Source organism: Eleutherodactylus coqui, chromosome 1, assembly GCF_035609145.1.
Source record: "Eleutherodactylus coqui strain aEleCoq1 chromosome 1, aEleCoq1.hap1, whole genome shotgun sequence".
NCBI classification, from domain to species: Eukaryota; Metazoa; Chordata; class Amphibia; order Anura; family Eleutherodactylidae; genus Eleutherodactylus; species Eleutherodactylus coqui.
The window spans coordinates 472,465,104-472,481,464 of NC_089837.1; the positions used below are offsets into that span (position 1 = coordinate 472,465,104).

At 42.6% G+C, this 16,361-nt stretch overlaps 1 protein-coding gene across 4 annotated transcripts in view; it reads left to right on the forward strand.

The window, feature by feature from the left end:
• The window catches only part of ARHGAP9 (Rho GTPase activating protein 9), a 115,513-nt gene that overhangs the window by 78,131 nt on the left and 21,021 nt on the right, over nt 1-16,361 (forward strand). For all 4 annotated transcript variants that reach the window (XM_066584431.1, XM_066584433.1, XM_066584432.1 and 1 more), the window contains 8 exons: nt 1,624-1,711; nt 3,946-4,041; nt 6,839-6,937; nt 11,835-11,955; nt 12,998-13,117; nt 14,934-15,032; nt 15,620-15,697; nt 15,913-15,966. In XM_066584431.1, coding sequence (XP_066440528.1) covers nt 1,624-1,711; nt 3,946-4,041; nt 6,839-6,937; nt 11,835-11,955; nt 12,998-13,117; nt 14,934-15,032; nt 15,620-15,697; nt 15,913-15,966 — 755 coding nt within the window. The remainder of the gene's footprint in view (nt 1-1,623; nt 1,712-3,945; nt 4,042-6,838; nt 6,938-11,834; nt 11,956-12,997; nt 13,118-14,933; nt 15,033-15,619; nt 15,698-15,912; nt 15,967-16,361) is intronic.

Genomic DNA, 16,361 nt, shown 5'->3' on the forward strand with positions numbered 1-16,361 from the left:
ATCAAGCAGCCATGAAATAAAAAAGAGATAAATCGCAGAGAACAAGAAGCCTTTCATATTTAAGGAATTGTTCACATTTAAATGCCTATAATTATCGATTTTTTGGTATTTACACTTATTAAAAAATACTTATACTCCAGATATACCAGGTCTAATGATGAAATAGCGCCACCTGCTGTTTCTATTGTGTCCACCTCAGAAATTGCTCCATATGCTTAGGGTGCTTTTACACGGGATGATTTGTCGGGCAACAGATCCCCAACCGGCCATCCCGACAATAATCATCCCTGGGCTTTGACACATGAACGAGCATCGCTGGCTGAATGGAGGCGAAACGGGACAGGGATCTCGTTCCACCTGTCTGCCTCCATTCACAGTAAGCAGGCAGTCAATCATAAGTGATCAACTGTTTACACGGAACGATCCTTCCTTCAGTTTTCTGCATGCACGTAGGCCACTCTCACACATGCGCTTTTTACCACGATTTTAATTGCCGCAGTAATCACGACATAACGCTCCCATTTATTTCAATGGGGCCTTGCAAACATGCGCTCAAAAGCGACACAATTTTTGAGCGCAGTCTGCTGTATTTTGCCGCAATTAATGGACCTCATCACCCATCAGAATAATGGTGTGCGTTAACACCCGCCATCAAAGGCAGGAACCTGCATCCAAAAACGGCAGTAAAATCACTGCAAAATGCCACAATCGAACTGACGGCATGTGTGAGAGTGGCCTTGCACGAAACGATAATTTTTCACATTCCTGCTGCATCACGGGAATCTGAATGGTTATCATTCCCTGTTAATGCACCCTTAAGGCTCCTTTACACTGGCGTACTTGTTCTGGCGCACACCTCAGCACAACATATTTGAGCTATATACAAGGCTTTTTTGCACGGGTATCGGCATATTTTTCAGTACTTTTGCACATGGCAGACAAGAACACCCTGATTTAAATGGCTATTTAGCCTAATGAGTTCATTATGCTTTTTATCTCATAGAACTGTGCAGCGTGTTGGGCATCTGTGTGCACATCGCGCCCTTCCCATAGACTCCTATAGGGACCATTGCGCAAATGCTTACAAAAATAGAGCAGGTCCTGTTTCAAAAGGAAATGTGAATGTACCCATTGAAATCAGTGGGTTCCATTCTCTGCGTATTGCGTGTGCACATTTTGCTTGTGCCAATACACCTGTGTGAAGGAGCCCTTAGTCTTGCTTCTCTCTGCCCCAATGGGTATGCGGAGGAATTCCTGATGTGGTGAGCGGCTGCTTCTGAAGTTGCTGCGTCTTCTCTGGTAGTAGAGGTGATGTAGGCAAGTGATAAGAGAGGAGACATAGTTACTGCAGAGAAGCAAGACTGAGTAGGTAGGACCACCTTGGTGCACTGAGGTGGACACATAAAGGCTGTTCAATAGATACAGCAGGTGGCGCTATTCTAACATTAGTCCTGGAATATTTGGGGATATAAAGAGTATTTTTTAATAAGCGGAATACAAGAAGTGTTTGTGTTTATGGTCTGGATGGAACTATAAAGGGTATTATTTGTGGAATAACCAGTTATAATATATAGTGTGTTTATAAATACTCAGTAGGACCTTTGATTCTGTTTTTCATTTCAGGAAAAATTGGTCAACGTCTTTAGTTGTTTTAACAGGAAACAGCTTAGTATTTTATAAAGACCCCAAAGTTCAGGCCCCGTCTGGTTGGGTAAGTCTTTTGACCTCGCTGTGAAGCAATTGTTTAGTTCTCCTTTTATGCATTTCCCATTACTTCTATACCATCACTACATTCCGCAGAGCTGTATTGTCACTTTTCTCATCAGTCTCTGTCCCCATTGTGGCTTACCATCAAACTTCTCAAAAACACTTGAACTAATAGAAACAGAACACAAGGATGTTTTTGAAGTGTGAGAGTTCACTTTGCGGGACCTTTCACACAGATGCAGGTCGTTCTGCAAGGTGCAGCAGAATTTGCCATCACAAAAAGCTGCACCAAAATCTGCAAGTCTAAGGCCTCATGTCCACGGGGAAAATCGGGCCCGCTACGGATTCTACATGTAGAATCCGTAGCGGGTCCCTCCTGCCCCGCGGACATGAGCGCTGAAAATAAGAATTTATAAGAATTTACCTATCCGTAGCGGGCGGGGAAGCTCTGCTCTTCCTCACGGCCGGATCTTCTTTTTCGGCCGGCGGATGAATTCCTCACGCCGGCGGCACGTCGCCGGCACGTCGTCGACGTGCCGCGCGCATGCGCCGGGCACATCCGCCGAGCCGAAGCAAGGGAGATGCGGCCGTGAGGAAGAGAAGACCTTCCCGGCCCTATGGAAGCCGTCTGGATCCGCGGGAGACCCGCACGAAAATGGAGCATGGTCCAGATTTTTTCATGCTCCATTTTTTTTAAAATCCCTTTTATTGACCATCCGCGGGTATTTATCTACCCGCGGGTGGTCAATGCATCCCTATGGGATGCGGATCCGCGTGCGGGAGATCCGCTGCGGATCTTAAATCATATTTTCCCCGTGGACATGAGCCCTTAGGCCTTGTTCACACGAGCGTGGTTTTAGCGCAGTATAGGCGCATGCAAAGATCGCGTTTAATAGAATTAGTGGTTTCCTATAGAGACGTTCACATGAAGGAATTTTAGACCCCAGGGTAGATAAGGGCATAAAAAATGTGAAATAACATTGTTTACGCTCTCATGGTGCCTTTGGTCCAGCACTGTCAACTTGGTTCCCTCTACTGAAACAGGAAGCAATGACATCCCGTTCATCACTCACATGACCACTACAGCCAACTGCTGACCTCCGTGCTCTTGTCTTGTGACCACTGAGGCCAGTGATTGGCTGCAGAAGTCATGTGAGCAATGAAAGTAATGTCATCAATTCCTATTGTTTAGCAGGGACTAGATCAGAGGGAACCAGTTGACAGTGCTTGACCATAGGGCACCATCAGATTTTTTTTTAATGGTATTACCTACCATGGTAATGTAAGTATGGTAAATCCCCTTTAGCCCCTTAAGGACCAGGCTGTTTTGTACCTTAAGGACCACACACTTTTTAAGGATTTTACCCATGTGGTGGTTTTACTGCCCTATTTTTTTCCCTTCAGCTACCAAAATTATTTTTGCTGCATTTTGTTTTCTGTGAAATATAGGGCTATATTTAAATATCCTTTTTACTGAATTATTTCTCATTTTTTAGTTTTATTAGGGTAAAAACCTAAAAAAATGAATTTTTTAACATTTTATAGTTTTTTTTATCAGTATATTTACGCTAAAATAAAGTATGGGAACAGGTTCCACATTTTGTTTCAGACGTTTTGATATATAATATGTATTGTTTTGGTTTACAGGGCGCATATGGTCAGTTTTGGTTGGCGTCGGCTTTGGGTTATTTTCTTTTTTGTGTATATATTGTTTTATTCTGTAATTTTTATTTGCTTGTATGTAATTATGTTTTTTACTATCTATATCCCCCATTATGTCATTTAAGACCCCTGGGGGACATTCACGTTTTTTTTATATTACACACTTTTCCCCTGTAGCTGGGGCATCCATAGGAAAAACATAAAAAAACATCCCCTGTAGTGACATGTAGTGACATCACTGGCAGAGGTGATCAGGGTCTTCTGGGACCCTGTAGCCCTGCTGTAGCAGGGAATTCTGGCGGTCACGTGATCCCCGGGCTCCCGTAGTGGAAATTACACTTCTGCTTTCACTTTTAAGTACACAGAGCTCATTGAGCACTTAAATCCCCCCCCCCCGTAACTTTACATATGGCTGGGCTTTAAGCCCGGGACCAGGTGCCGTAAATTTGCAGTGCCTGGTCCTGAACGGGTTAATGAGTTATGGAATCTCAAATAAAATAGTCGTAAAGACAATTTTGCTGTTCGTTAGCTTCACTAATGATATCACCTCATCTATAAGTATTTTCATTGTTTCAGAAACCCTCTAATAGTAAGCCTGAGAGCAGCATGGACCTCCGAGGTGCCTACATAGACTGGGCTCAAGACATGTCCAGCAAAAAGAATGTCATCCATGTAAGTAACCCGATAGTAACATAGTAAGTAAGGCCGAATGAAGACAATGTCCATCTAGTTCAGCCTGTTTAAACAAATGATCCTTTAGGGTGCCTACCCACTTGCGATTTTTTTCTCCTGTGATGTTTTGCGTTTTTTCTCAAGAGCAATTAGTATAGAATGTGTTCTTGTCCATCTGGGGTTTTTTTTCCGTTTCATGGGGTTTTTTCACATAGGAACTGTCAGTTGCATATGTGTCCTTATTTTTCTCTTAATGCACCCATGATTGTCAATGGAGGGCTTCAAAAAACGCCGCGAAAAACGCGCAAAAAACGCACGAAAATGCCGCGTTTTTCACGCGCGAAAATCGGCAACGCAAGTGGGTAGGCGCCCTTAGACAGTATTAACAAAAGCATATTTGCACATGAAAAATGTGCGAGCGCAAATACGAAGAAAGTAGAGCCCATTGACTTCAATGGTTTTAATCACATGTGCGTATTTGGCATGCACAATTCAGCTGCGCTAGAAAAAAACAGCATGCTCTATTTTCCTGTGCATTTACATAGGGAAAGAACAAATCTTGACCTAATTATTCTAATTGGCCATTGCGATGGCCGGGAGCATTGATGCATGTGTTTTTGTGTGCACAAAAAGTACAGTTAAAAAAAAAACGGAGTTGCTCACAAATACGCAATGCCTGTTGCAGAAAAGAGTGGCAGAAATATGCATTCAGTGTGCACAAATGAACATGCCCTGCGTGCGCAAAAGTTACAGGAAAATGCGCTGATGTGCACGCAAAAAAGGCTTGTACATACTGCAAATACATAGCGCTGAGGCGTGCGCAATAAGGCATACATCCGTGTGAAAGGGGCCTGAATGATAATGGCTCTGATTCTCACTAGATCACAGGGATACAAACGAGTTATTGACCCGTGTGAAAGACGCTTTAGGAGCTTGACTCATAGCTGAGCTCGGAGGAGCGGGCCTTGTTGGGCTCTCTCCGCCCGTGTTATCAAGACTGACCGCACTCTCCCTATACACAAGCAGGGAAAGGAGCTGTCAGTCTTGATGATGTAGGCGGGGAGAACTTAATCCAAGTCAAACTTCTACGTATGTTCTTTCTGAAATTCAACAGTTCTGGGGCTGAATGGACATATCTGGTGACAGGTTAACTTAAAGGGTATGTTCATACGGCAGTCAGCTAACTCCAGCAGTCCTATAGAGATGGAAGGAGTAGGAGAGTGCATGTATGGAAAGAAGATAAGTTGCTATGGTGGGCCAACTTGCAGATTTTGATGTGGATTTGAAAATGGCTTATGTCTACCCGCAATTCCATATCAAAATCCACATTTAAAAAAGCTAATTTTGGGTGCAGGTTCTAAAAGTGGAATGCTCTGCCGCACATTGAGGAATATGGAGGCGCCGGAATAGTAGCCCCCGGGGATATATATGGAGGCAGCCCATGACAGGGTTAACGGGGAGGCCAGGGTTAATAGAAGGGAGAAGGGGGGGGGGGGTGTAGTATAGGGAGGGGTAGAGGGGGAAGTTAGAGAGAAACTGCGGGAACAGCGGGGGGAGGAGCATCCTTAGGCGGCAACGGAGGAAGAAGAAGCAGAAGAGGAGAAGACGGAGGCCACGAGGAAGTCCCACCCACCCGCCCTTACTTTAGTATATAGGGGGCAGTTTTAGTTAGTGGAAAGGGTTGTAGAGGTATCGCGACATTGTCATAGTGGCGTTCGGAAGGGGGGGGGGAACGGGGGGCTGATGGCTACCTCCCCCCCTCCCCCTTTTTGGTATAGTGTGTGTGGTCAGCCTGTCGCCTCCTGGCTCTGTCAGGCCGTAGTCCCTGCAGAGAAACGTGGCCTAGCCGAGGAACGGCTCGCGGCTCTCTGAGTCGGGAGGAGGAGGGCGACTAGGGGCAACCGGTTGTGTGTTGCCTCCCGAGTCGGCTGTCTTGCGACGGGAGGGTTTTAGCCGGAACGATTTCGGTCTCCCGAGTCGGATAGAGGGAGAGAGCGGCGGGAGGCAGGACGGAAATCCTTTTCCCTGTTGGGGAGGCGACAGAGGGGGTTGGAGGCTCCAGGGACTTCCCCCTTTTTCAGTCGCTTGTTTTATTGTGATGTTTTTACCCAATTGTTAATAGAATTTTAATAAACGGCCGCTGTGGCCAAAATTTATCCAAGGTAGAAGTTGCAGCGTTTTAATTGGGAAAAGGGGGAGGTTGGGTTAGGTCACAGAGGTCACATCCGGTATACCCGCGTCATGGGTTTGTCCACTTTGAACAATCCTTTTCTTACAAGGATCACTGACAGTAAGCTAATCACAGAATGTCTACAATCAGACCTTATCTGTGGGGCAATCCAGCAAAAGTGATCCATTTCCCTGCAGCACCCCCACAGGATAAATAAAGTATTACACAGTTTCCTTTGAAATCAATCAGCTCTTCACAGAATGCAAGGACGTGTTGAGTCCCACAATATAAGAGATCCTCTTCGTACCTTCTCCATCTATTAACCCATTATGCTGTAGCACGGTATGTGAAAGTGGGTTGCCCAAACCAGATAACCCCTTTAAATTAAAACTTTGTGCACGTCAAACATAGTAAATAACGTCCTTGGTATATTTATTAACTATGGCCATCTCGTAGAACTAGCATGCATGTAATAATGGATTTTGTGAAGCATACATCCTGACTGCGCTACTTAATAGAGTACTCTTCCGTCTCCTGAGTGTTTGGTGGTCGTTCGCTACCGGAATTGATGTTTAGTTCTCTACGTAAACTGGCTTTAATCCAAATTCATGGTCTGTGCCCTCGCAGCTCCGCATGGTGACCGGCAATGAGTTTCTTCTGCAGTCTGACAAGGAGGGTATTGTCCAGGAGTGGTATGATGCCCTGCAAAGAGTTATTGAGAGGCTGGTGAGTTACATAGTCAATGGCATATAGTGTCTGCATTTACTGTTGCATCATCCAATTGTTCTGGTCTGATCTTAGCAATGCAATCTATATAATCTATACAGGTAACACAGCTGTTCTCGTAGAGCGCTATTGCACAAGCGGTTCTCTCCTGTAAATGCAGCCAGAGAAAGTCTGATTGCAGCCGGCACCTGTAATCTGCGATACACCATATTAGGAGTCCAGGTGCCGGCTGCAATCAGCACAGCTCTAATGGCAAAGAAACAGTGTTGTGTAATAGCACCCTGAAGGGCGCCTTCACGCTGGCGATAAAATTGCACGTTTTTTATGTAAAAACGCAGAATTATGAAACCTGTGATTTTTAATGGTTTCATTCCCATTTGCGATGTTTTCACTCATGCGATGTGGAGTGAAAAAATTTCGCGGCATGCCCTATCTTTCTGCGTTTTGCTTTTTTTATAATCTCCCATGTTTCCCAATGAAGCCTCGTTTTTATCGCTTCTCCTGCTATTTTCATGAGATGCGTTTTTAACTATAGAAACTTCTATTGTCTTTCTCATGAGAAAATCGTGACTTTTTTCCCACGATTTTTGAGCGTCAGCACTGCTTTTTCTCACGAAAACATCGCTGCCATTGGCATTTTTCTCACCCAATTTTGCTGCGATTTTCTCAGGGCGATATCGCAATCACCAATGGGAAGGAGTCCTAAGGCTAGTTTCGCATGGGCAATCATGATATTGCCATGAAAAAATTGCAGCGTTGTTTCTGCTTGCGATTTTCTCACAAGATTTTCTTGCGCAATTTTATTTTTTGCGCGAAAATCAATAGGACTTTCTCATGTTAAAAACGCATCATATCGCACGAAAATTCCAAGTTCATGCTTTGTGATGTGATAAAAAGTAGGTTCCATGGGGAAACATGGGAGATTAAAAAAAAAATCACAGAAAGAAAGAGCATGCCACGATTTTTTTCTCTCGCAAGAGCGCATGAGTGAAAACATCACAGATGTAAAGGAAACCATTAAAAGTCATAATTCTGCGTTTTTACTCACTCTCTTATCACTCAAAAAGTGTGCGATTTTCTCGCAAGTGTGAAAGCACCCTTAGGGTGGTTTCACACGGGCGATAAAAGCGCGCAATTTTCATGTGATGCGATAGTGAGTAAAAATGCAGGATTATGAAAACAATGATTTTCAATGGTTTCCTTCACATTTACTATGTTTTCACTCATGCAATGTTGTAATAAAAAAAAACGCGGCATGCTCTATCTTTCTGCTTTTTGTGTTTTTTTAATCTCCTTTTTATTGCATCGCAAAGCATGAACTTGTGATTTAAAATGTGCTTTTGGGCACACGTTTTAAATGTCCCACTGTAAGCAGCTGGAATTCCTCCAACCAGGCTGCTAACAGTGGGACATGTCCATGCCACATTTCCCCATAGCGGGGAGAGAGAAGGGGGCGGGGTTAAAGGGCTTATTTTATAGCAGGGGCGGGACTAGAGGGATCTGCCCTCTAGCCCCACTCCTCTAGCTCATTCCTTCTCAACTTGCTATGGGGGAATCCATGTGAGAAGCCCTGTAGCCCCGCCCCCTCTCTCTCTGCACTATAGGGATATATCTCAGGGATCCCCGTAGCAGTGGAAGAGAGTGGGGCTATGGGGGATTAACCCACAGCAGGGAGAGAGAGAGGAGGGCTATGGGAGATTAACCTATAGCAGGGAAAAAGAGGGTGGGGCTATGGCATAACAAGGAAAGAGCGGGGCTATGGGAGATTAACCCATAGCAGGGAGAGAGAGAGTGGGGCTATGGGGGATTAACCCATAGCAGGGAGAGAGAGATCGGGGCTATGGGGGATCAACCCATAGAAGGGAGAGAGAAAGTGGGGCTATTTGGGATTAACCCATAGCAGTGAGAGAGAGAGCGGGGCTATGGGCGATTAACCCATAGCAGGAAGAGACAGAGTGGGGCAATGGGTAGTCCCCCATAGCTTCACTCTCTCTCTCCCTGCTATGGGGCAATCCCAAAGCCCTGTGGGGCTTCTTCTTTCTCTCCTCCTGCAGCAGCTGTGCTTTTTTTAAGCAATACGCTGCTCCAGTGAATGGGCGATTTTCACCCGCATGAAGCTCGAGTTGTCTACGTGTGAAAAATTGCCTGTTCACACAATTTTTAGTGCAATATAGCCACAATTTTTTTGCACGCCTATACTGAGCTAAAACCAAGCCCGTGTCAATGAGGCCTAATGAAAAATATATTGATGTGAGATAATACAAGAACTTGACATTTAGTTAAAGGGAACATAATGATACAATGCTGGGTATATTATGTTATATACATGTGGAACTATATAGTATAATCTGTAATGATAAATTCTTGCCCCATTCTATGTGCTTTTCTTTATTAATTACATTGTCTTTTTACAGGTCAGGTGGCTTTAATAAAGTCCTAGTGAAGCCGTATTTACATCGGCGATTTTCTCATGCAAGTTTTGTGTGTTGCGAGATGCACAAAACTTGTATGAAAATAGAATTCATTATTTTAAAATTTTTGTGATTTTTATTTTTTTTTTCAATTTTTTCCCACATCATGAAAATGAGAAAAAGTGCTGCATGTTTTGTGATTCCTCGGCAAAATCAGCCATTATTTCCTATGGGCGTGTTTCAACTGTATGTGAAACCCTCAATGAATAAGGGGAATGTGTTTAAGTTAAGCGGAAGTGGGGTACCAGATTCATATTATTGTGACCTTCAGTTTTTTTTTCTAAAATCAATTCATGATGACCAAATGGTTAGAAATTTATTTCTGGCGCCGTTCTCCCAACTTATGAATACCGCAAAGCAGTATTTTTGGTGTATTTTGTTTTCCCATTGGGTAAGGGAAGGGGGTTCTTTGTTCCGCCACATTAGAGGGATGAGTAGTTTGGCTGCGGATATTAGGATTGTTCGCAGGGAGTCTTTTCTTGGTGTAAAGTTTTTAGATGGTTGCCACAGTAATACCTCCTCTGGTACCTATTGTTAAGGATTTGAAGTGGATCTGCTGTGTCATCCAACCAGTAGATGGAACAGACCGGCAAGGCAGACAGCCGACTCTGGAAACCCGGATGCTCACAGCTGGAAGGCGTGACTTCGAATGCAAGGTGACCAGGGAATCTAGCCCTATGCTGGAAGCAGGAGATGGAAAGTCCCTGCTTATCAACAGCAGAGAATTCACCCTGACAAGGGCGGCCCTGTACGGGAACCTAGGGGCTGATTAACCTGGTCAGGACTCATCACCAGGAAGCTGGATAACACCATGCCATCTGTAGAACCAAGGAGTGAGCAAGTTCAGGACAAAGCTGGAAGTACTTGAGCAAACTGTAGACCAAGCATAAACTGTGAACACAGGAACAAACAGGAGCAGCTGCGACACGTGCATATATGAGGGCTCATACACCAACACTGCAGCAGGAGTTGTCAAGTCTGAGGCCTCTATATAGTGGTGAAGAGATGACCAACAATCTGCAGCTGGGTGGAGGAGGCAGAACCAATTTAACCATGACAGTGCTGGGAAAAAGGCAATCACTGAGAACAACGCCCATGTCTGCCAGACCTAACACCAATTTTAATGAGGTTAAACAGATTTTGTTGATTTGGGAAAATATTTATTTCCAATATGGAATTATCTCTGGGCATTTCCACCAAATGTGGAGGAGGGTACCCTCTTGGTGGCCGCATCTTCAACAGCTATCAGAGGGTGTTAAATTTAGTTTGAAGAGTTGATGGCGAGTTTTGTACCATCTCGTAATAAGTTTAAAATAATTTTCTTGAATGTGGACGCATCTTGAGAAACCATGAGAGTATCTGGACAGATTTAATAGTCTATTTGTGATAGATTAATTCAGAAAACTGTCTTATGAAGTCCTGGAGACACTTTTTGATTTCATGACTGAATTGGAGATGTATGTTAGCAGTTGGGGGTTGTGTCGGAGAAGAATGGAGGTCATGAAAAACACATTTGAAGGGACTCATTTATTCTAACACTTGTCCTGACATTGTTTTAGGATCCCGCCATATTCATCAAGTGGCTGTGTGCGCTATTGATAAATGTGATGTCCACAACATACACTATATGAAGAGGTACCCAAAAGAAACCCAAACAAGTGACTGGTTCTTTCATCGTGATAACGCACCTGTCTATACAGCGCTGAGTGTTAAGCAATTTTTGACAAAAAACACCATGATCGCCTTGCCTCACCCTTCGTATTCACCTGAACTTGCTCTGTGCGACTTTTTTTTCCGAAAGTGCTTTGAGCAGTGGAAACGGAATGAAGTGAATCAGCTATCACAAAATAGGCGAAAAACTGAACAACTTGTTAAAAATAAATGACTGGAGCTAAATGCAACCTTCCCCAACAACATCGTCTGTCACACCGCTTTATAAGGGATCTGCTGACCTTCACCTAGTGACAGAAGACAGTACTAGTAGCACCCACTGGAAGAAGATACCACCCTCATATATCTCTTCTAATGTATGTAATAGACGGTAGACAGCATATATCTTTTAACCCTTTCCAATCCACTGTCTGACATCTTCCTACATTCTGATTGAAGCTTGTACAGCTCCAATGTCAGACGATGTCTGACAGGGTATTCTTACCGTCTACTGCCAGCCACTCCGTTTGCGGAGCCTCTCTGGCGCACACACACTGGCTTTAGCCAGCAGATGGCACCATCGTATAACAGCAAAAAGAGAAAGCCTTTTAGGAAACCCTAAATCCAAAATTGAGTTGGAAAGGGTTAAAGCTTGTAAATTTGTAAGTTTAGCTTAATTATAGAATAATAACAGCACTAAGTTTTTGTCAGACTTTATGTTGAGTATGTATAACAATTATGGACTTTCTTATGGAAACCTTTTAATCTTTGTGTAGGAGCGAGAAAATCCGTTGGCCGAGATCATTTTGAGGAGAGCAGGGAGTATGGAGATCCTGGATGGGAGCGGCGGTGAAGAGGACAGCCCTTTAAAGACAAAAGATAACCGAAAATTCACATGTATGGTGTACACATAAATCATTTATTTTAATCGTACGCAATCTATCTTAGTCCTAGTCGAGAACCTTAAAACCTTAAAGTGAACTTGTCTTCAGAAGATGAGAAAGATTTTTTATGATTTTTTGGGGTGATTTTTTTTTTTAATTCTTGATGTCATGATCTATATTTAAAAAGAAAAAAAATCCTAAAATCCTGCAGTTTTCATACTGATCATAGTATGATATTCTGTGCTGTAGAGGAAACGTTACTGCAGTCATCTCATTATCATCACAGACTATAATATAGTGCCTGGCATATGTAACCAAAAATGTGACCTTTTTGCACTTTCTATGTTTTAGAAAAAATTCACATGGCAGAATCACCATGGAGTTTTTGCAGCGATTCCTGCCTCAGAAAACCCCATCAAAATGCATAACTTTTTGCAGTGTTTTTTGCCGTGGATCTGTATGAGAATTTACCCTGTCAATGGGAAAATTCCGCATTCAGAATTCCAACGCAGAAACAAGTGTTTCTGGGTGAAAAAGTGACATGCCCCTTCTTGACGTGTATGCAAATGAGAGAGATAGAACAATACCTCTGCAGCACCACCTATTGGATGGCAACTTTCCTGCAAATCAATGTCCCACCCTTCATACAGGTCTTCATAACAATGATTGGGAATAAAAAACCAAGCCAGAATCCATACACAGACAGCTGTTTCGGGGTGTTTGCCCCTCATCAGTGGGCAGTAGGTTTCTGGCTTGGCTAGTGAGAGGCCTGTGATGGTCACTGCCGTGTTGGAAGTCCACATGCCTTTTTTTCCCATTGACAGGTCAAATCCTGCATGTGGATCTCTGCCAAAAACTGGGACAGAATAACGCAGACTTTGATGCTGTTTTTAGAGGCAGAATTTGCCATGCAAAATTCTGTGTCGATTCCGCCATGTGTCGACAGTATCTCTTTATAGTAATTCTGTCCCTGGATAGACCTATTTTTAAAGGCCCTAATGAACACATATAATGCAGGATCTAATATTCTTCCTCTCTTGATGTCTCTTATATAGTATCCTGGGTGAGCAATAACGTTGGAGGCTTGGATAGAAAGAAGGTAAAACAAAGGTTAAAGAAGATGTTACTGAAGAGGCCTCCACTTCAGACCTTACAAGAGAAAGGTCTTATTAAAGGTAAGGTAATTTGGAAGTAGAACAACTCACATTAAATTCAGCAGCTGGGCTGGTGTGCTCATGCACTGAGCTGATTTCTGCAGGAAGCAGACAGCTCCAATCTCTGTGCAGTGGCCAGGTCTGGTATTGCAAGTACAGTTTAAACATTCACTTTAATAGACACTTTACCTGCAATACCAAGCCTAGCCACCTTAGTGGGAATGGAGCTGTCTGCTTCCTACATAAATCAGTTCAGTGCACAAGTACACCGACCCGGTAAACAGCTGATCAGTGGGGGTCTTGAGTGGTGACCGTTACCGATCTACTACTGATGATCTATCCTATAGATTCACTAATTTACAACTGGACAATCCTTTAATGTACAAAAATATATAAAAGACTATAAAAGTAAAAAACATAGACACAAGAAATACCACAATGGTCTATAAATATAATAAGACAATCAAGTACATGGACTATAAAGACAATTGTAAGTCAATGTAGACTGTGGGCCTTCTATCTCCTTCACTGCAGATGTGTGCGGACGCACTGGCTGCCACGCCGCCGCAAATGCTGAATGGAGTTTCTTTTTTTAAACTCCTGCCTTCCCGCTTTCCATTGAAGCTGTCCATGCAGGATGCTAATAAAGATTATTATTATTATAAGTATAATGGTACTTTTGACACCTCAGTATCACATGTCAACATTTTTGACCGACGGGGTTCTGGGTGCTGAAACCTCCACCAATCACTGGAACGAAACAACCGAAGTGCTCAGCCAAGGGTTATCTCTGCTCACTAGCTGAAGACAGACTCCTCGACTTTGCGCCCATCCACAGCTTGCTAGCGGAGTCAGCACTTGGCTGAATGCTTTTGCTGCTTTGTTCCAGAGATTGGTGGGAGTCTCAGCACCTGGACACCCACTGATCAGAACTTTTGACATTAATACGGACGCCAAAAGTTTTGATCAGTGGGTGATCAAATACTCTGCCACGTATTACACATCAAAAGTTTTTAGAAAATACAGCTACACTTTTAAGGGTTATTCTGGCTTTTTTTTTTAAATTGATGACCTATCCGCCACTTGGGATCCCTATCCATCAGTTGATCATCTGGCCCGCTGTCTGTACAGCAGGGCCGAATTTTGTCATCAATGGTCAGGGCAGGAAGTGAAAGCGCTGGCTTCACTACCATTAAAATTAATAGGAGTACCACACTTCTATTACACTTTCTGCTCCTCTTGCGCTTAGGGTAGGATGTCCATTTCTGACCATGAGAGGAACAGGACATGTAAGAGAAGCGTGGCACTCCCATTGATTTCAATAGTCGGTGCTTCCATTTTCTGTCCTGAACACTGATGATGATATCCGGCTCCACTGCACTGACAATGGGCTGGATGATCAGCTATTGGATGTGATTCTGAGTAATGGGTTCCCATTAATCAACTACTGGTAGCTTATATACAGGATAGGCCATCAGTTGCAAAAGGCTGGAATACCCTTTTAAATTTCAAGAGTGTCTCCATATAGTCAAAAAATAGTTTTCTCATATTCTACTGTGGGCTCAGATAACTAATGTACTCTGTGACTTTGGGCGGCCCTAACATGGTTAGTAGTCATTGGCGGTCAGCAGATTTTCAGTCTAAAGTAAAAACGTTATACCTTTTCTTCTGTTATAAATTGATATGGGGCGTTCCCTGATCCTGCAAGCTAAAACCTTGAAGAAAATTGCATTCTTAAACACACAGAACGTTTATAAATAAATAGCAGCATAAAATTTCCACTTTGAAAATTATTGTAAATGTATGTTTTATCCGTAACCATTGTTGTATACTGCAGATCAAGTATTTGGCTGCCGGTTGGATGCTCTTTGTTATCGTGAGAACAGTACAATCCCAAAGTTTGTGCAACTTTGTATAGAAGCAGTAAATGAAAAAGGTACATACCAAAAATGTATAATAAATAATTATCTATCTATATCTATCTATCTATCTATCTATCTCATATCTATCTCATATCTATCTTTCTATCTATCTATCTCATATCTATCTATCTATCTATCCATCTATCTATCTCATATCTATCTATCCATCTATCTATCTCATATCTATCTATCAATCTATCTATCTCATATCTATCTATCTATCTATCTATCTATCTATCTATCTATCTCATATCTATCTATCAATCTATCTATCTCATATCTATCTATCAATCTATCTATCTCATATCTATCTATCTATCTATCTATCTATCTCATATCTATATCTATCTATCAATCTATCTCATATCTATATCTATCTCATATCTATATCTATCTATCTATCTATCTAGCTATCTATCTAGCTATCTATCTAGCTATCTCATATCTATCTCTCTATCTATCTCATATCTATCTATCTATCTATCTATCTATCTATCTATCCATCTCATATCTATCTATCTATCTATCTAGCTATCTATCTATCTAGCTATCTATCCTCTGATATAACCATGCTGATCAATTGTTCTTGTGTCTACACTAGGGCTGGATGTAGATGGGATTTACAGGGTTAATGGCAATTTATCCATCATACAGAAGCTGAGGTTCATTGTAGACAGAGGTACGTGGTTTCATGCAGTCTGTCAGGTTGAAATTAAATGAATTCTTGTCACAGCATTTTGTTTGTCACTTGACTGTAGATTTTACCATTTTACTGCTATTTAAAGAGGAAATAACTCAAATTGTGTCATTCAGTCGTTCCTACTCTGAAACTGCGCTTCATTTTAATACCCAAATGCCTTTAATTGATCAGTAGGCTGACCTGTTATTTTACAGAGAGGGCAGTTTCAACAGATGGACGATACCTTTTTCCGGAACAGCTCACCCAAGGTAGATCTTTATGTCCTGATGCCAAGCCTGTGCCAGCTGATATGCCCAATAACACCCCTGCTGCCTCGTCTGCATTATCTGCCTTTGTCTAAGAATCGCGCATCTGAGAGTACAGTGCTATTGTTGGCTTTGCTCTATTTTATGTTTTATAGCATAGTTTTTCACTGTTTTAGCATGGTGGTCAGAAGAAAACAACTTTTTAAAATTAAATTATGTTATTTATGTTAAGGCTGGAGTCCATATTGCAATTTATATAGACCGAATTGCCCCATTTAATCATGTGTTGGACCTCCTTTGGCCTTCAGAACCACAGTAATTCATATAAATTCCACTAAGTGTTGAAATTGTTCTGCAGCAATATTGGCCCATGTGGACAGGAAGCTTCTTGCAGTTGC